The following is a 13,379-nucleotide window of genomic DNA, read 5'->3' on the forward strand; positions in this document are numbered from 1 at the left end:
CTCACAACTTTAAAAAGTAGTTTTGTTTTTCATGGATCAGTGTCTCTGCTTCTCCAGAAAATCCACAAAACTAAACCTAATGTCAACAGTTATTAGAGCTACTTTCTTCCAAACCAATGGTTTGTTGAGTTGGAGGGACTAATCCCTGAAATGAATCTAAAATATAGGGCAAATTAAACCAAAGCTATTAAAGCTCAAGAACATAATCAGGAGTTAATAAAAAAACATAGACATGGACAGTAATGCATTTATTTATTTCACAGGTAAATAACAATTACACATTTAGATAAGTTTGACAATTTTGGCTTTTGTTCCACAACAGAAAACCCAGAAATATGAAGCGCTTTCTTTTATACAAGGTTAAAATTCTTTATGACCTGACTTTTTAGACACTCTGATACAAATAAAAACAACATGCGTTAAAGCAAGATTACAGTAGTCAAAAAAAAGTACAAAAATATCTTACCATGCTTTGCTTAATAATAAGTGCAATGTTCATTTGCAATTTTGTATTAGGCCTAATTTTATAGATTTATAGATATATTGTTCTTAAGAAGATGGCACAAATATTCAAAATAATCAGTCAGTAATCTCCAGCCCTAAGAAACAGTGTATTTGTGTTCACATGCTCTGGTCTGCTGGTTCTTTACATCTAATCATTCACTCATAACACTATATTTATACCAGCAGACAGTGGATTCCCTTTGGTATGAATTTTGGTTTGATCGTAACAAATCTTGTACTGAAACACAGAGGTTGTAAATGTATAACGTTTGCTTGTCTACAATAAAATAAAGCTTATTTTTCACATCCTTTACCCTGGTGTGGATCACAAGGTGCCAAACAACAACTAACCATCAGTTATTGTAGTCCAAAACCCAGCTGTGGTCACTGTGGTGTGTTGAGAGGGTTTATAGTTTAGTTGTAATATGTCATTTGGGGTTCAAACTTTGCTACATTCGAACTAAATATTGTGTTGAACTGGATTACTGCTCCTTATTCCAGCCAGACTTACATCCTGAACCCAGACTGCCTCTAAAGAGCAGCGACCACACAGTGTGATGACATCAAAAATAAGTGCTAGACAAAAATATCCCTTTAGTTCATCCATTTGCTGTTTCATCTTTTTCCATTGTTTGATCGTGTTCTAATTTCCCTCTCTGTTAATTAATTTTGTAGTCTCTCAGATCAATGCAGCTGAAATTGCACTGATTTGTTCTCTTTGGTGCTCTGCTGATCGTCTCATGTTGCTTTGAAAACTCGCATATCAAAGCGCCGTCTCTGTTCTTTTATTGCCGATTCACACCGGGATTAAATCTTTACTTCTGTAGACGTCTAACTATCAAATGCCTGATGAGTAAATTAAATCTATGGAACGGTACAAAGTAGAGACACAAACACTACAATGGCTCACAATTCTTTGAGATGAGTTCATGCACTCACTTTACATGTGCACTGATTTGTTCAGAATTGTTACTAACTTGTTCCTAACTCATGTAAATGAATTGTAGTTGAGTTTTCAGTAGAATATTAATCTGGTTACTGTGGCCCAGGATGTATTTCATCATCTCTGCTTGCAGAGTTTTGGGTTCATTTTACTGTCAACAGAGATGACAGTGAATCATATTCAGCTCCTACTTTGAGAACCTTCTATCTTTTCACGTGTGTTAGAACTAAAATGTGGTCAGCTACAGCAAACAACTTTTAACTAGTATGTGTGGCAACGGGGAGTGTCTGCCACACCACATGCAAACAAAAGTGCAAGTCAGTTGAGTAACCCATATAAGACTTTTTCACTGGAGTTAGCCAATAGCCGGGTTACTAGGTGCATGTCAAGGTAGTGTTTGTTCAGTGGCCCTGCGGGTCAGCTGGTGGCTGCTGCACCTTCCACCAAATGCTACATTTGCTTAGGCAGCAGAGTAAGCGGCCTCATCAGAGTCTGGATCCCTGCCGCTGTCCTCACTGAGGGGTGAACGGCAGCTCAGATCTGCAATCCCAGACTCTGGGTCGCTGCTGTTGGAGTGGTTCGAGTCGGATGTTTTGTTCAAGTCCTGTGGGAAGAGGATCAGGCTGCCCTCTGGTGCTTTAGGCTGACAGGGGCTGCTGGTGAAGAAGCCCCCAGTGTAGTCCTGAGGGGTGTTGGCCAGACCCAGGTCATTACCGAGAGCCCACGCTGTGGGGCTTTTATCAAAAGTGGTTGCTTTCTTGGTGACATTGCACTCCTGCTCCTGCTCCAGTTTAGCGATTTTCTATTGATAATGTAAAATTAATGACATTAATACAGTCATCTTTTAAGAGCCACTGTTGCAATATTTACATTCTTTCAGTCTTGTCCTACCTGTTTGTGTGAGGCCAGCTGCTCCTCTAACTGCTGGGTCTCCTCTTGGATGGCCCTCAGGTAGTCCGCTACAGACTGTCGAGGATGCATCCCGCGGTCAAAACGGTTGTACAGCCCTCTCCAAAATCTGCACAAAGCAAGAATGTTTCAAATCTGACATGAACACACCTCAAACACTGATTCTTTCCTTTGTTTCATTTATACATTAAATGGATGTTCTCACAAAATATACTGTATATGTGTAAAGGACTTAAAAGTCAGTTGTATGCTTTAGTTGCTGTTTGTGATAATGTACTTAAAACAGTAGGGGGCAGTAGATGGCCGGAGGAGCCCCTGTGTCTGGCTGTGGTTTGGTCTGTACATAGGGTTGATGTAGTCCTCGCGGTTCGTCCACAGATAACTCCACAAGGAATGAGTCCTCTCACGTAACCTGTATGAATGTGAAGAGGTGGTCAAAAGACAGGGAAAGTTAAAATACAGAAAGTATAATGAGCTTTTGATGAAAGTTACTGATTTGGAATAATCTATTTTCTTTTAAGTATAAAGTTGTCTTTCCTTGCAGAAGTAATGTAATATACTACTGCCTCTGAATCCTCTCAGAGCTGTGACATACATGTCTGAGCTGTGAAAAGGAAAAGAAACTGATGGTGGCTGCAGGTGTAAATCTCACCCCAGCTCTATCCTCTCCCGCTGGTTGTTGCCAATGAAGTTGCTATACTGGCAGGAGTAGATGTGGCTGTGAATTGTGATGAGAAACCTCTCATTGAACTCAAAGGCACAGGGGAACTGCTCCATCAGCTGCCACACGCACTCCAAGAACTGATCAATGATGGGAGACACCTCTTTAGGGTCTCCTACCAGGTGATTGCATCTGGAGAGGACAGTTAAGATTAAATCAAAAACATCTAAAAGTGTAGATGCTATGAGACTAATGTTTCAGAGTCAAACCTGTGAGAGAACTTGTGTCCGAATGAGATCCAGTCTTTCTCGATGAGAACCTGAGTGCAACAAAAGACATTCATCATCATGCACTAAAACAGAGGTATGATTATAGTTTTGGGAATTTTGAACTTGTGATTAAAGGTTCAGACATAATGCAGAGTTAATCCCTGCAGAACATCTGAACCTCTTCACCCCCTGTGTGGGGTCATTCTCCTCTGACTTCAGGGCCAATTCCCAAAAGCGGACCACTCTTATTATATTTATTTTCCACAGTGGCTCTTGGAGGATTCCACGTTAACCTGAGCGGATCCTTGTGAGCACAGCATGGACTACCATCAGCTGAAGCCAGAATGTAAGTAGATATATTCATATGATACGGAGAGTGCCAGAGGGGTGTGTGACATTCACAGTGCTACTTCAGAGATGTAATCCCACACTGCAACATAAACACAAAGGCAAAGGTTCAGTATCTTACCATGAGTCCTCTGAGGGTCCTGTAGTAGGGATCCAGCAGTACAGAGGCCACCGAACACACCTGAGCTGTACGGTCCCAACCATCTGAACAGTGAACCAGGACGCTGACACCCTCCTCTGCAACAGCCTGCACAAACCCACACCATTAGTTGATTAATTGATTAATTGATTAATTGAGTAGTCGATCAACAGGAAATCTCATATGAGGAACTTAAGCTTTTTTTGTGTCATACATGATAGTAATACGACTATCTTTGGATTTTGGATCAGACAAAACATTAAATATGAGACGTCACCTTGGGCTTTAAGAAACTATAAACACACATTTTTCACTATTTCCTGACATTTTATTGATAAATAAAAATTATGGAAAAAACAATTGGCAAAATAATTATTAGTTGTGGCCCCATGCTGGATAGCTAAATATATTTAGAAACACACTGTAGTCAAAGAACATACTGATGGAGATTTATAAATGGCATAAATTGTAGTAAAGGGAGTGAATCTTTCTAAAAGTCATAATAACAAATGTGTGACAGATGAATGTAGTATGTGCTTCTCATGGAGTTTAGCTTAATGTCACCGAAACGTTTGGCTTTGTTTCATTTTGACTCTGACAGTAAAATACGACCTTTAGATTTATGGTTGTAAGAGCATGTAATGTTTCTCCTCCTGCTGTTTAACTCCACTGAAAATATCTCAACATAAAAACAACTTATTTGGGTTACGTGCCAAATTATGTAGATAGATTATTGTTATCTAACTCGTAATGCACAATATATGACTATTGGTGTCAATGAATGTCTCAAGTTCCTGTTTTTATGTTTTATGAGTTCTTCTATGACTTTGAGTTTGGTTCACATGGAAATGAAGTGTACTATTTCTATTTCAAGTCTGACACAGTTGGTTATCAGTAATCAAAAGCTTTCAAGTAAACAGCAACTTTGAAACTGTTGGTTACCAAAGAAATTTATGTTCCATGATTTGTACCTTTTAAAAAAGAAAAAAAAAAAAAAAGCATTCAGCACCTCCAGTCGCCTGCATACAAACACCCCGTCTGTTGGACTGACTGACCCTAACAACAGCCATTCCCCAACCTTAACCATGTACAACCTTAAAAGGCCCCCACCACTCAAAAAGACGTTTTTCTTCTCGTCCCTTCAGTGGGATGGTTGAGCTTCATTGTGCAGAATGATATACGTGAACAGTTTGTTTTCACAGTCATCTGCTGAAGGGGGAAAGTTTCTCTGTGCTCACTTTAAATCAGAGTTTTAAGACATGTTCATACAAGCATGACTTGTGACATCACAAGTTTGGAGCCAATCACAGTCCAACATACACAAGTGCGATGTGGAAACTTGAAGCCCCCACTATATACTGAGAATGGACTTTGAAAAATATAAGCATCATGTATTCTGAATATTTCAAGGAGAGAACAAGGTAAACCTCATCAGACACATAATTCCACAGAGTATTTTTATATATTAAAACACGTTTGGATGGGTCTTTATGCATAGGTGGCGCCTGAGAACAAGTTCTGTCTTTGAGGTGTAATGTATGAGATACGCAGAGGCAGTTTTATATGATATGTGACACAGCCAGACGGGATGATCTGGATAAATCAAAGTCAGTAATAGGAGAGAGAAGAATCATATTCCTCTTCATTGACTAAACATAGTTCAATAAATGAAAAAAAAGCATAAATGAAAAAAAAAAGAAAAAACAGCCTGTCACAGATGTGTACTTTGATGAAGGTAATAAAGTGAAGTTTAAACAGTTTGAGAGATTTACTGATTCAACTTTCAATTTTGGCTGCTGTAGTTTCAGGAGCTGTTAAACATTGTATTGTGTTGTACTGAGAAGTGTTTTAAATACTTTATATACCACATTTATTTTTATGGAGGTAATCTAAAGGATGTATGTGACATTGGTATTGGTTTTAGCGAGGTGGACCTAATGACTGGCAACTTTGTGTCAACAGTACACAGACAGACAATATCAACACATTTGCACACACGCTACAACACACACACACACACACACACACACACACACACACACACACACACACACACACACACACACACACACACACACACACACACACACACACACACACACACCTAAGCTAATATTGAGTGCAGTGCTGAAGCAGACAGGGGGGATTAACCTCCAGACTGACCTTGGCGATGAAGATGCCTGCATCCAAAACAGCTTTGATGTGCTTCAGCCAGCCTGAGCTCTCCAGACCCTCCAGGAAGTCTGACATGGAGGGGGAACGCAGCTCGCACACTGTAACCACAACACAGCTGTCTCACTGGCAGGAAACTCAGAGCATACCTGATCACTAGACTTTATTAAACCTCACATTCACAATACAGACATAAATTTATGATGGAATCTGTGCATGGCATGAGAAAAATATGGGACAGTAGAATGGATTGTTTTTCAGAGCAGTTTTCCTTTTAACTTCTCCTGTGATGGTTAATTTTGACCCCGGTTGATGTTTTCAGCCAGGCTAGCAGTGTGTCTCTATGCCAGTGACAGACATTCAGTCTGTCCACCACTTTGGTCCAGACTCAAATATCTCAACAACTGCTAAATGGATTATCGTGACATTTTGTGCAGATACTCACAGTTCCCAGGTGATAGGCCAAGGATCTAACTGTTACTGTATTATTAGCATGAGGCTGGTAGAGTGAAATGTCTTGACAACAATTGGGTGGATTGCTATAATATATGGTGCAGATGTTTTCGACCAAATGGGATCTAATGGGTCCCAAGTGGCATTTTCAGGTATACTTATATGCTGTTTTAATGTGCTGCAGCTGAGCAACTAATTGGCTATCTAGCTTGCTAACTGACTTTAGCGGTGCACTTTTCCTCACTGAATGTTTGATTAGTAAAGCTAATGTGGGTTGTTGTTCAGAGTCTGTTTCATGTATGTATAAAGGGAACTGGAAACAGCATGGGAGGCAGAACCCCATTCGTTCTTATGAAGGTTGCTCAGTGGCGCATGAAGCCAAAAGAGCCACTTCCTACCATTAACAGAAATTCCCATATGAATGCAAAATGAGCCCAATGTGCCTATACAACATGTGCACCAGAGACTTCCACTGGCTGAGCCAGCTAACTGGTTTGGCCCTCCGCTGACTTAAATTTGATAAAATAATTCAATCATGTGGCTTTCCTAGACTTTCAAGATGTTATCTGACGAAATAAATCAAATTCTAAAGAACTAAGCCATTTCATGGTGGTTGTAATGCTAAAAAAATGTAACCACCACTGTTTTACAGCTGCTTCTTTTCCCATGATTGCATGCAGGAAAAAGGCTTTTAAAAGGCCAAGGTGGACCTGAAAGCTGTAATTCCATGGTTTGGCCACTATGTCAAATTGGCTTCAAAGCTTAGTGCACCTCATGGTGACAGTTGCTTTTGAATTGTGTAGAATGTGTAGAATGCTACCAGGCTCAGTGTGACTGTTTACTCTGCCTGTCATCAAATGCCACATTATTGCTTTATGATAGCATTTGCTGTACATAATAAGGCATCCAGCAACGTTAGTGAATGATAAAAATATATTTCATGAAAATAATGCAAAATTAGGGGGCACCATAATGAAATTAAACTATTTCAAATGGAAAATTTGGTTTGTTGTTTTTTCTAAAATGAGAACACAGGACAAGTGATTTACAGAGCAGATATGTATGCTGTAGTACACAAAAAAGGTAGTTTAATATTGGTTGGACTTCAATTGTAACTTTGGTGATCCTAATTTTTACTTTAGCACACCCATCAGGTCACATATTCCACTTTTCCTCTGACGCATTAGTTAATGATCAAATACCTGCAAAACTAATGGCTTTTCCATCAGCCTCAGCTGTACCTTGTGTTTAGCGTTAATTAGAAAACGTTAGCATGCTAACATACATACAGTAATACCTGCTAAACATCAGGATATCAGCATTATCATTATGATGTTAGTGTTTAGTTAAAACACCAGTGTGCCTACAGAGCGGCTAGCTTTGCTATAGACTCTTAGTCTTAAACATTTTAAAATATCAATGCAGGACAAAGAAATGTCCAAACATAATAACAGAGTCAAGGCAGACACTTAAATCTGGTCGATTTCTGCACCATAAAGCTAACTGCTGTTTGTTTACATTGTAAAACTGAAACTATGTATTTTCTTATCTTCAGGGCTCAATATAAATATTTGTAGGTTCACTGAGGGACATGGTTGATATCTTATTTGCAAAGGACAATTCATCACATTAGCAATCACAATTTAGGCGCACCCTTAGATAACTATGAAAACATGTCCTCACTCCTCACTCATATGTTCACAGAGGTGACAAAGTGTTTTTCGCTGACACCACATCAGTGTGCTGACCTGTACGTGTGCTCTGTGGTCACTGATAGGAGAGTGAGCAGGTGAACGAGTTCGTTCAACCTTTGGTTTTGTAACACTTTAGAGAGCGGACCTCCACTTAAAGAAATGTTTGAGCTAATGCTGCCAGGCGGGAGGTCTTCAAATTTTTATTGAAGCATGGAATCGGAGAGAGAGAGTCTGGCTGTCTCTGAAGGGCAAGTGCTGTCTCCAGCATTTAAAGACTTCCCCTGTCCTGCCAGGGGGCAAAGAGTTATCACAACTAAAGAACAGCTATAACTTTTCAGACTTGAAATCACATCATTCTCACGCCCTCAGTCTCTCTTTGGGGGATTAGGTCCCGGATTGTCCACTCCAGGAAACCAAAATAGCTCAGAAATAAAATCCAGATGGATTCAAAGTCTTCCTAGGAGCACCCCTGCACAATACCCAGAAATTCTCCTGTGGGCTCATTTGAGGCCTGATTGCAGCACAGTCCAGTCTGCATGAGTGCATATGAAAGCCACAGGGGCAGCAAGCTGTCCCGCTCTGTTGCAGTAATGTGGAGAAGCAACAGATGATGACAGAAAGTATACATTTTGTTCCACAAACACTGATATAGTGAAACATTTTTGACGCACTGATGAATGGTCTACAGCGACTTCCTAATTGTTTCAACAATAAATAAAGTCAGTGTGAGGAAGTCATTTCAGGAAGATATGATAATTACCTTCTAGCATTTTCTGTTGGCTGTTTCTCATGACGTGGATGTTCTCGATGCCGATGAACTGGAATTTAATGTTGGAGTAGTTGTCTTCGTTTTCATAGCCTTTTCCTGCAGCTCGGTTTGCAATTGCATTCAACTGGGAAAGACATTCAATTAAGTGTTAGAGAAGTGTTTTAGACAAATATCTGTTATACAATATTGATCATGTTTTCTAGTCTTTTGCTGTGAGTACATCCAGCTGGCAAAGCCCTGCATGGAAAATAGAGCCCACCTGAACACACAGTGCAATCTGTATGTTCACAGAGGTCTCACCTTAGGCCTGGTGTCCACAACATACATGAAGTCGCTGCGGGGATTGGACCTCAAGATGGCCTCCAGCATCTGTTCATCTTCCAGGCAGCGAGCGCTGAAACCTGACAGGGGCTGGCTGCTACGGCAGATGGCAGCCTGGGAGGAGGCAAGAGGAACTCAGGCTTCATACGGGGATGTTAACTTGCCTGACAGTTACAGGAAGTTGGTTTTACTTTGTACATGCATTTAGGACAAGAAATTCCAAAATGTGAGAAGCAGGGTTAGTGCAAATTCACAGTACTTTTTCTTGACTTGCATGTTCAAATTTATAAACTAGGCTTTCTCATATTTCCATTTATTAGCCACAAGGGATCGAGATGGGGATTGCTGTGCGATTCCTCCTTCAGGCCGATGAACCAGAGTGGAGCCCCTTTGTACGATCTGAGCTCCACACGCACACATGCGCACACACGCGAACACACGCGCGCGCACACACACATACACATACACACACAGTACCCTCAACCCTGGGAAGCTGACCTCACACACATAAAGCACTCCCAATTGTCAAATCAAGGATTGATAGCATGAATGTTGAATGTTCAGACTACGTGGCTCAAATAAAAATGATTGTAGCTAAGTTGTAGAAGCAAGTAATGATTTATACTTTGATTCAGTAACAGAATTGACATACAAAATACTCCTCTATACCTCAGCTGTGTTGTACCAGAAGTACTTTGCTGAAAGGAAACCCTTAACCCGCATCTTGAGCAGGTGAATCTCTGCTGAACAGGTACAAAACCAGTTTAACCATATTTAGAGAACACACTCACATGTTAGCATACTTGAAACAACAGCCTAAAAAAACAGATTGCAGAACAGACTGTTCTCATACAGTACCAACTAAACTTTACACTAAATACAGAATCTGGTTCTACTATGGTGCAATCAAAGCGTCATTGATTAGATTTTTTAAAATTTCAGACTCAGTGTCTATAACTGATACAACATCGTGTGTTAAAATGGCCAAAATACTACATGATATATGTGGGCCATGGCAGGAAATCAACAGCAGTGACTTAAAGGGGAACTATTATGCTTTTCCTCATTTTCAGTCATATATATATATGATACTACAATGTCGGATGTTCATATTAAAAGTGTCAAATACTGAGGTAAACCTAAGTAGAAGTGCTCTGAACACTTTGGGTTTTTTTTCTACTTTCAGCACAAGCTGATGTCCAGGTTTTTGAACTGTGACTCATGCAAAGCTACTCTAGTGGAGACCCAGAATTAAAACATAGAGCTGGAAATGAACATATTAGGTGCCTGTTTATGTTTATTTGGGGCGTTTCAGTCTTTCAAAACTCACTTTCCAGCTCACATTTTTCACTGAATAAAACTTTTAGCTGCTTGAAGATGAAGGCGGTGTCAGGGATGACCAACACATGATACCTACCTGTTGAGAGACATTACTGACACTTCATCCCCCTTTAATTAATAGGAGTTGGTATGTAGTCAACTTACATGATTTTCTTTGCAGTAGTACGACAGAGTAGGAAATCTGCCTCTGCTTCGGAATTTGGAGCTGCCCACGATGACCGGTGGCGTGGCCGAATCAGGTACAAACAGGTCAGCGGGGTAAGTGTCACTCACCTTTGAAAATAACAAAACAAAATGACTAAGCAACTGCGATTGTCCATATTAGGATAAATCCTACTACCTATCTTTAGATGTTGGCTCACTGACCTTGTAGTGATGGTTGACCGGGGACAGTTTCCACAGGGAGTTTGGGAGTCCCATTCTGCTGTACTCAGATTTGAGGTCCAAGAAGTCCCATTCCTGCCGTCTCTCCTCCTCATCGATGTTTGGCTTAAAGGAGAAGCAATACAGCTCCTCGTAACTTTCTGCAAGCCACACACAGGGACATATGTTTGAAGAGCATTATCTACAAAAAAAATGTGATGCCAGTATTTCAAGGATCGAACACTGACACTGACTTAGCTGTGAAATAGCAGAGTAAAGACAACCCAATGTTAGCAGGAAAACATCACAAAATCAATCCTTTTCTGATATCATAACTCAGATGACCTGGCTGGGAGAGGCGCTGCAGGGACAGGTGAACATCGTGGCAGTCCTGCTCTCGAGGGATGACAAATTGAAGGACCTGGAAGTTTTTGCAGTGAATGACCAGAGGACATCCTGAAGTGGTGGCAGCTTGTTTCTCCACACTGGAAACCAAACTGTGAAGGCCCTGATAAGATAAAAAAGGAAAGCAAATATAGAGCTGTTATGGCCTGCAAACACATTGTGCAGCATGATGCATGAATCAGTGAGTGACGTTTAGTGTTTGGACTGAGTGCAGTTTGTGTCTTGCACTGTATTTGAGCCCTTCTGTTGCTCTGCCACATGTCAGCATATTAGTGAACAACAAAAATTGATTTGTTTTTTCATTCCTACAGTGCATCCAGCTGGCACCTACCCAGGTCTCATTGCGCACTCCGGCCTCATTCTCTACAAAGATGGTGTGTGTGGCTGTCAGGTAGAGGGTGCCCACCCTACTTCTTCTGGGGGAGATCTTGTCCAGCAGCTTCACATTCTCCACCTGGAGGAGGGAGATAAAAGACATCAACAAACAGACTCATGCTCAACACATGACCACCTACTCATATGGTTGTGACACAGCTGTAGCCTACGTGTGTAAACTGCACTGATAAACAAACACTGATGCAGCTGATTAGCAGCTGGAGGATCTTGCTGCCTACGTGGCCGACACGGCTCACACCCTTTAAACTGGGCCTATATGTTTGCCTGATGATTTTAATCAAAGCTCTGCGTTAACTGTGTGTGCACATGGCGGTTTGTGTTGAAGTGTCACTGGAGGTACAGTGCGGAAATGTAGAATCACTGCATTCAGCTCCTCGGTTACCTTTGGTAGTCGGATGTGCTCCATCAGCAGCTGAGAGACGAGCCGCAGCTTCCTGCGACCACTGAGCCTGTCACACGACTAACACTGACAGTATTAGTATCACAGCACTGTTAAAATATGCTGTAGGTTATATTAAATGGTTAAGATAGTTCGTCAGTGCCGCTCAGGTAAACTCTGCCATTACATTGCTTGCGCTGGCGTCAACAGAGCCGCACCGCTGGGTCCTAAAGCCCGCCAAGTGCAGAGCTGAGGCCTCAATAACAAGTCAAAGAGCATTTTAGGATGCGACCAACGACAGTGAATGTTGACCACGAAAAAGTAGGTCAATTGAAAACGTCTACTGAACTCAAGTCAATGAGGAGGCAAAGTTGTTAAACTGTACATACTCAGCAAATTCTTATTGTTAAGTAAGATGGTTTTAGATTGAACTGATGATGAAGAATGGTTTGCAGCTATCAAATGACAAAACTATTTTCACTTGGGATGACAGGTGAATGTGGTGATGGCACTGGACAGACTTTGATCCACCAGTCTATTACAGTTGTTTTTCTAAGAGCCAGTTATTGTTGGAGGCCCTACATCAAATGCAATATGGATGTCTTCATTAGAAGTACAGGGCTTAAAAGCCCCAGGTGGAGGTTCATGTTAGGTGAAACCAAAACTGAAAAATATCCCAATAGCCTTATTTCACTGAGAATATTTTGAGTTGACACAGTGGAAAAACAACAGGTATAAGTAATAAGACTGCTGAATTCCATTTAGCTGCTTCAGGTTCGGAGTCCTGGCAACGTGCCTGCTGGCTCACTGTCACACTGTCATGGTTTACTTAGACACTTGAATGAAACTAACTGAGCCATGTTTAATGTCATTAATAACACCTGTGAAAGGCCTGCCACTGAAACTTATCATTCACAACAAGTATAACAAAGCCTAACAGGGGCGTGTGGGACAAGTAAATCTGTCTGTACACGCCCACACTGAGAGGAGGCCTAATCAGGCAACGTGAGTGAAAAACCCTGTGTAAGTAGACCATAGGTGTGCAGTGCTTATGTAAGGCCGACATTTAGGCCTCAAACAAGTCTATCTTTTTTGTGAAGGTGCCAAATTTGATTCACTTCAGTTTAAGAGCACAGTCAAGACTAATATCAAAATCTATATTTGTGCAACCAGCCCAAGACATTTAGGGATGTGTTGTTAAAGTAGAACAGTTTAAATGCTATTTAAAGGCTGAATTTGTAAGAGTACATGCCGTCACTCAGCTTAAAACATCAGTAGTTTGTTTAAGTCATTTTGGCACTGCGAGAAGAAGC

The 13,379-nt window shown here is 40.9% G+C and overlaps 1 protein-coding gene across 1 annotated transcript; it reads right to left on the minus strand.

Moving 5' to 3' along the window:
• Positions 1-1,156: 1,156 nt before the first annotated feature.
• Positions 1,157-12,236, minus strand: mtmr7a (myotubularin related protein 7a). The gene is made up of 14 exons (XM_053324364.1): positions 12,070-12,236; positions 11,623-11,745; positions 11,232-11,394; positions 10,890-11,047; positions 10,668-10,796; positions 9,162-9,296; positions 8,853-8,985; positions 5,937-6,046; positions 3,756-3,881; positions 3,287-3,336; positions 3,009-3,209; positions 2,634-2,768; positions 2,339-2,465; positions 1,157-2,249 (listed from the first exon to the last, which is right to left on the minus strand). The coding sequence occupies exons 1-14, from the start codon at positions 12,091-12,093 to the stop codon at positions 1,908-1,910; spliced, it is 1,956 nt and encodes a 651-aa protein (XP_053180339.1). The 5' UTR covers positions 12,094-12,236; the 3' UTR covers positions 1,157-1,907.
• Positions 12,237-13,379: the final 1,143 nt, after the last annotated feature.

This window comes from Scomber japonicus, chromosome 8 (assembly GCF_027409825.1).
Source record: "Scomber japonicus isolate fScoJap1 chromosome 8, fScoJap1.pri, whole genome shotgun sequence".
Lineage (NCBI taxonomy): Eukaryota > Metazoa > Chordata > Actinopteri > Scombriformes > Scombridae > Scomber > Scomber japonicus.

What these genes read in the sequence shown, in the direction of transcription:
- mtmr7a (XM_053324364.1), bottom strand. Translation starts at nt 12,093, where the DNA reads ATGGAGCACATCCGACTACCAAAG. An exon ending in GAGTGCGCAATGAGACCTGG is followed by an intron (nt 11,395 to 11,622) that starts GTAGGTGCCAGC and finishes TTATCTTATCAG; the next exon opens with GGCCTTCACAGTTTGGTTTC. An exon ending in CGGTCAACCATCACTACAAG is followed by an intron (nt 10,797 to 10,889) that starts GTCAGTGAGCCA and finishes TTATTTTCAAAG; the next exon opens with GTGAGTGACACTTACCCCGC.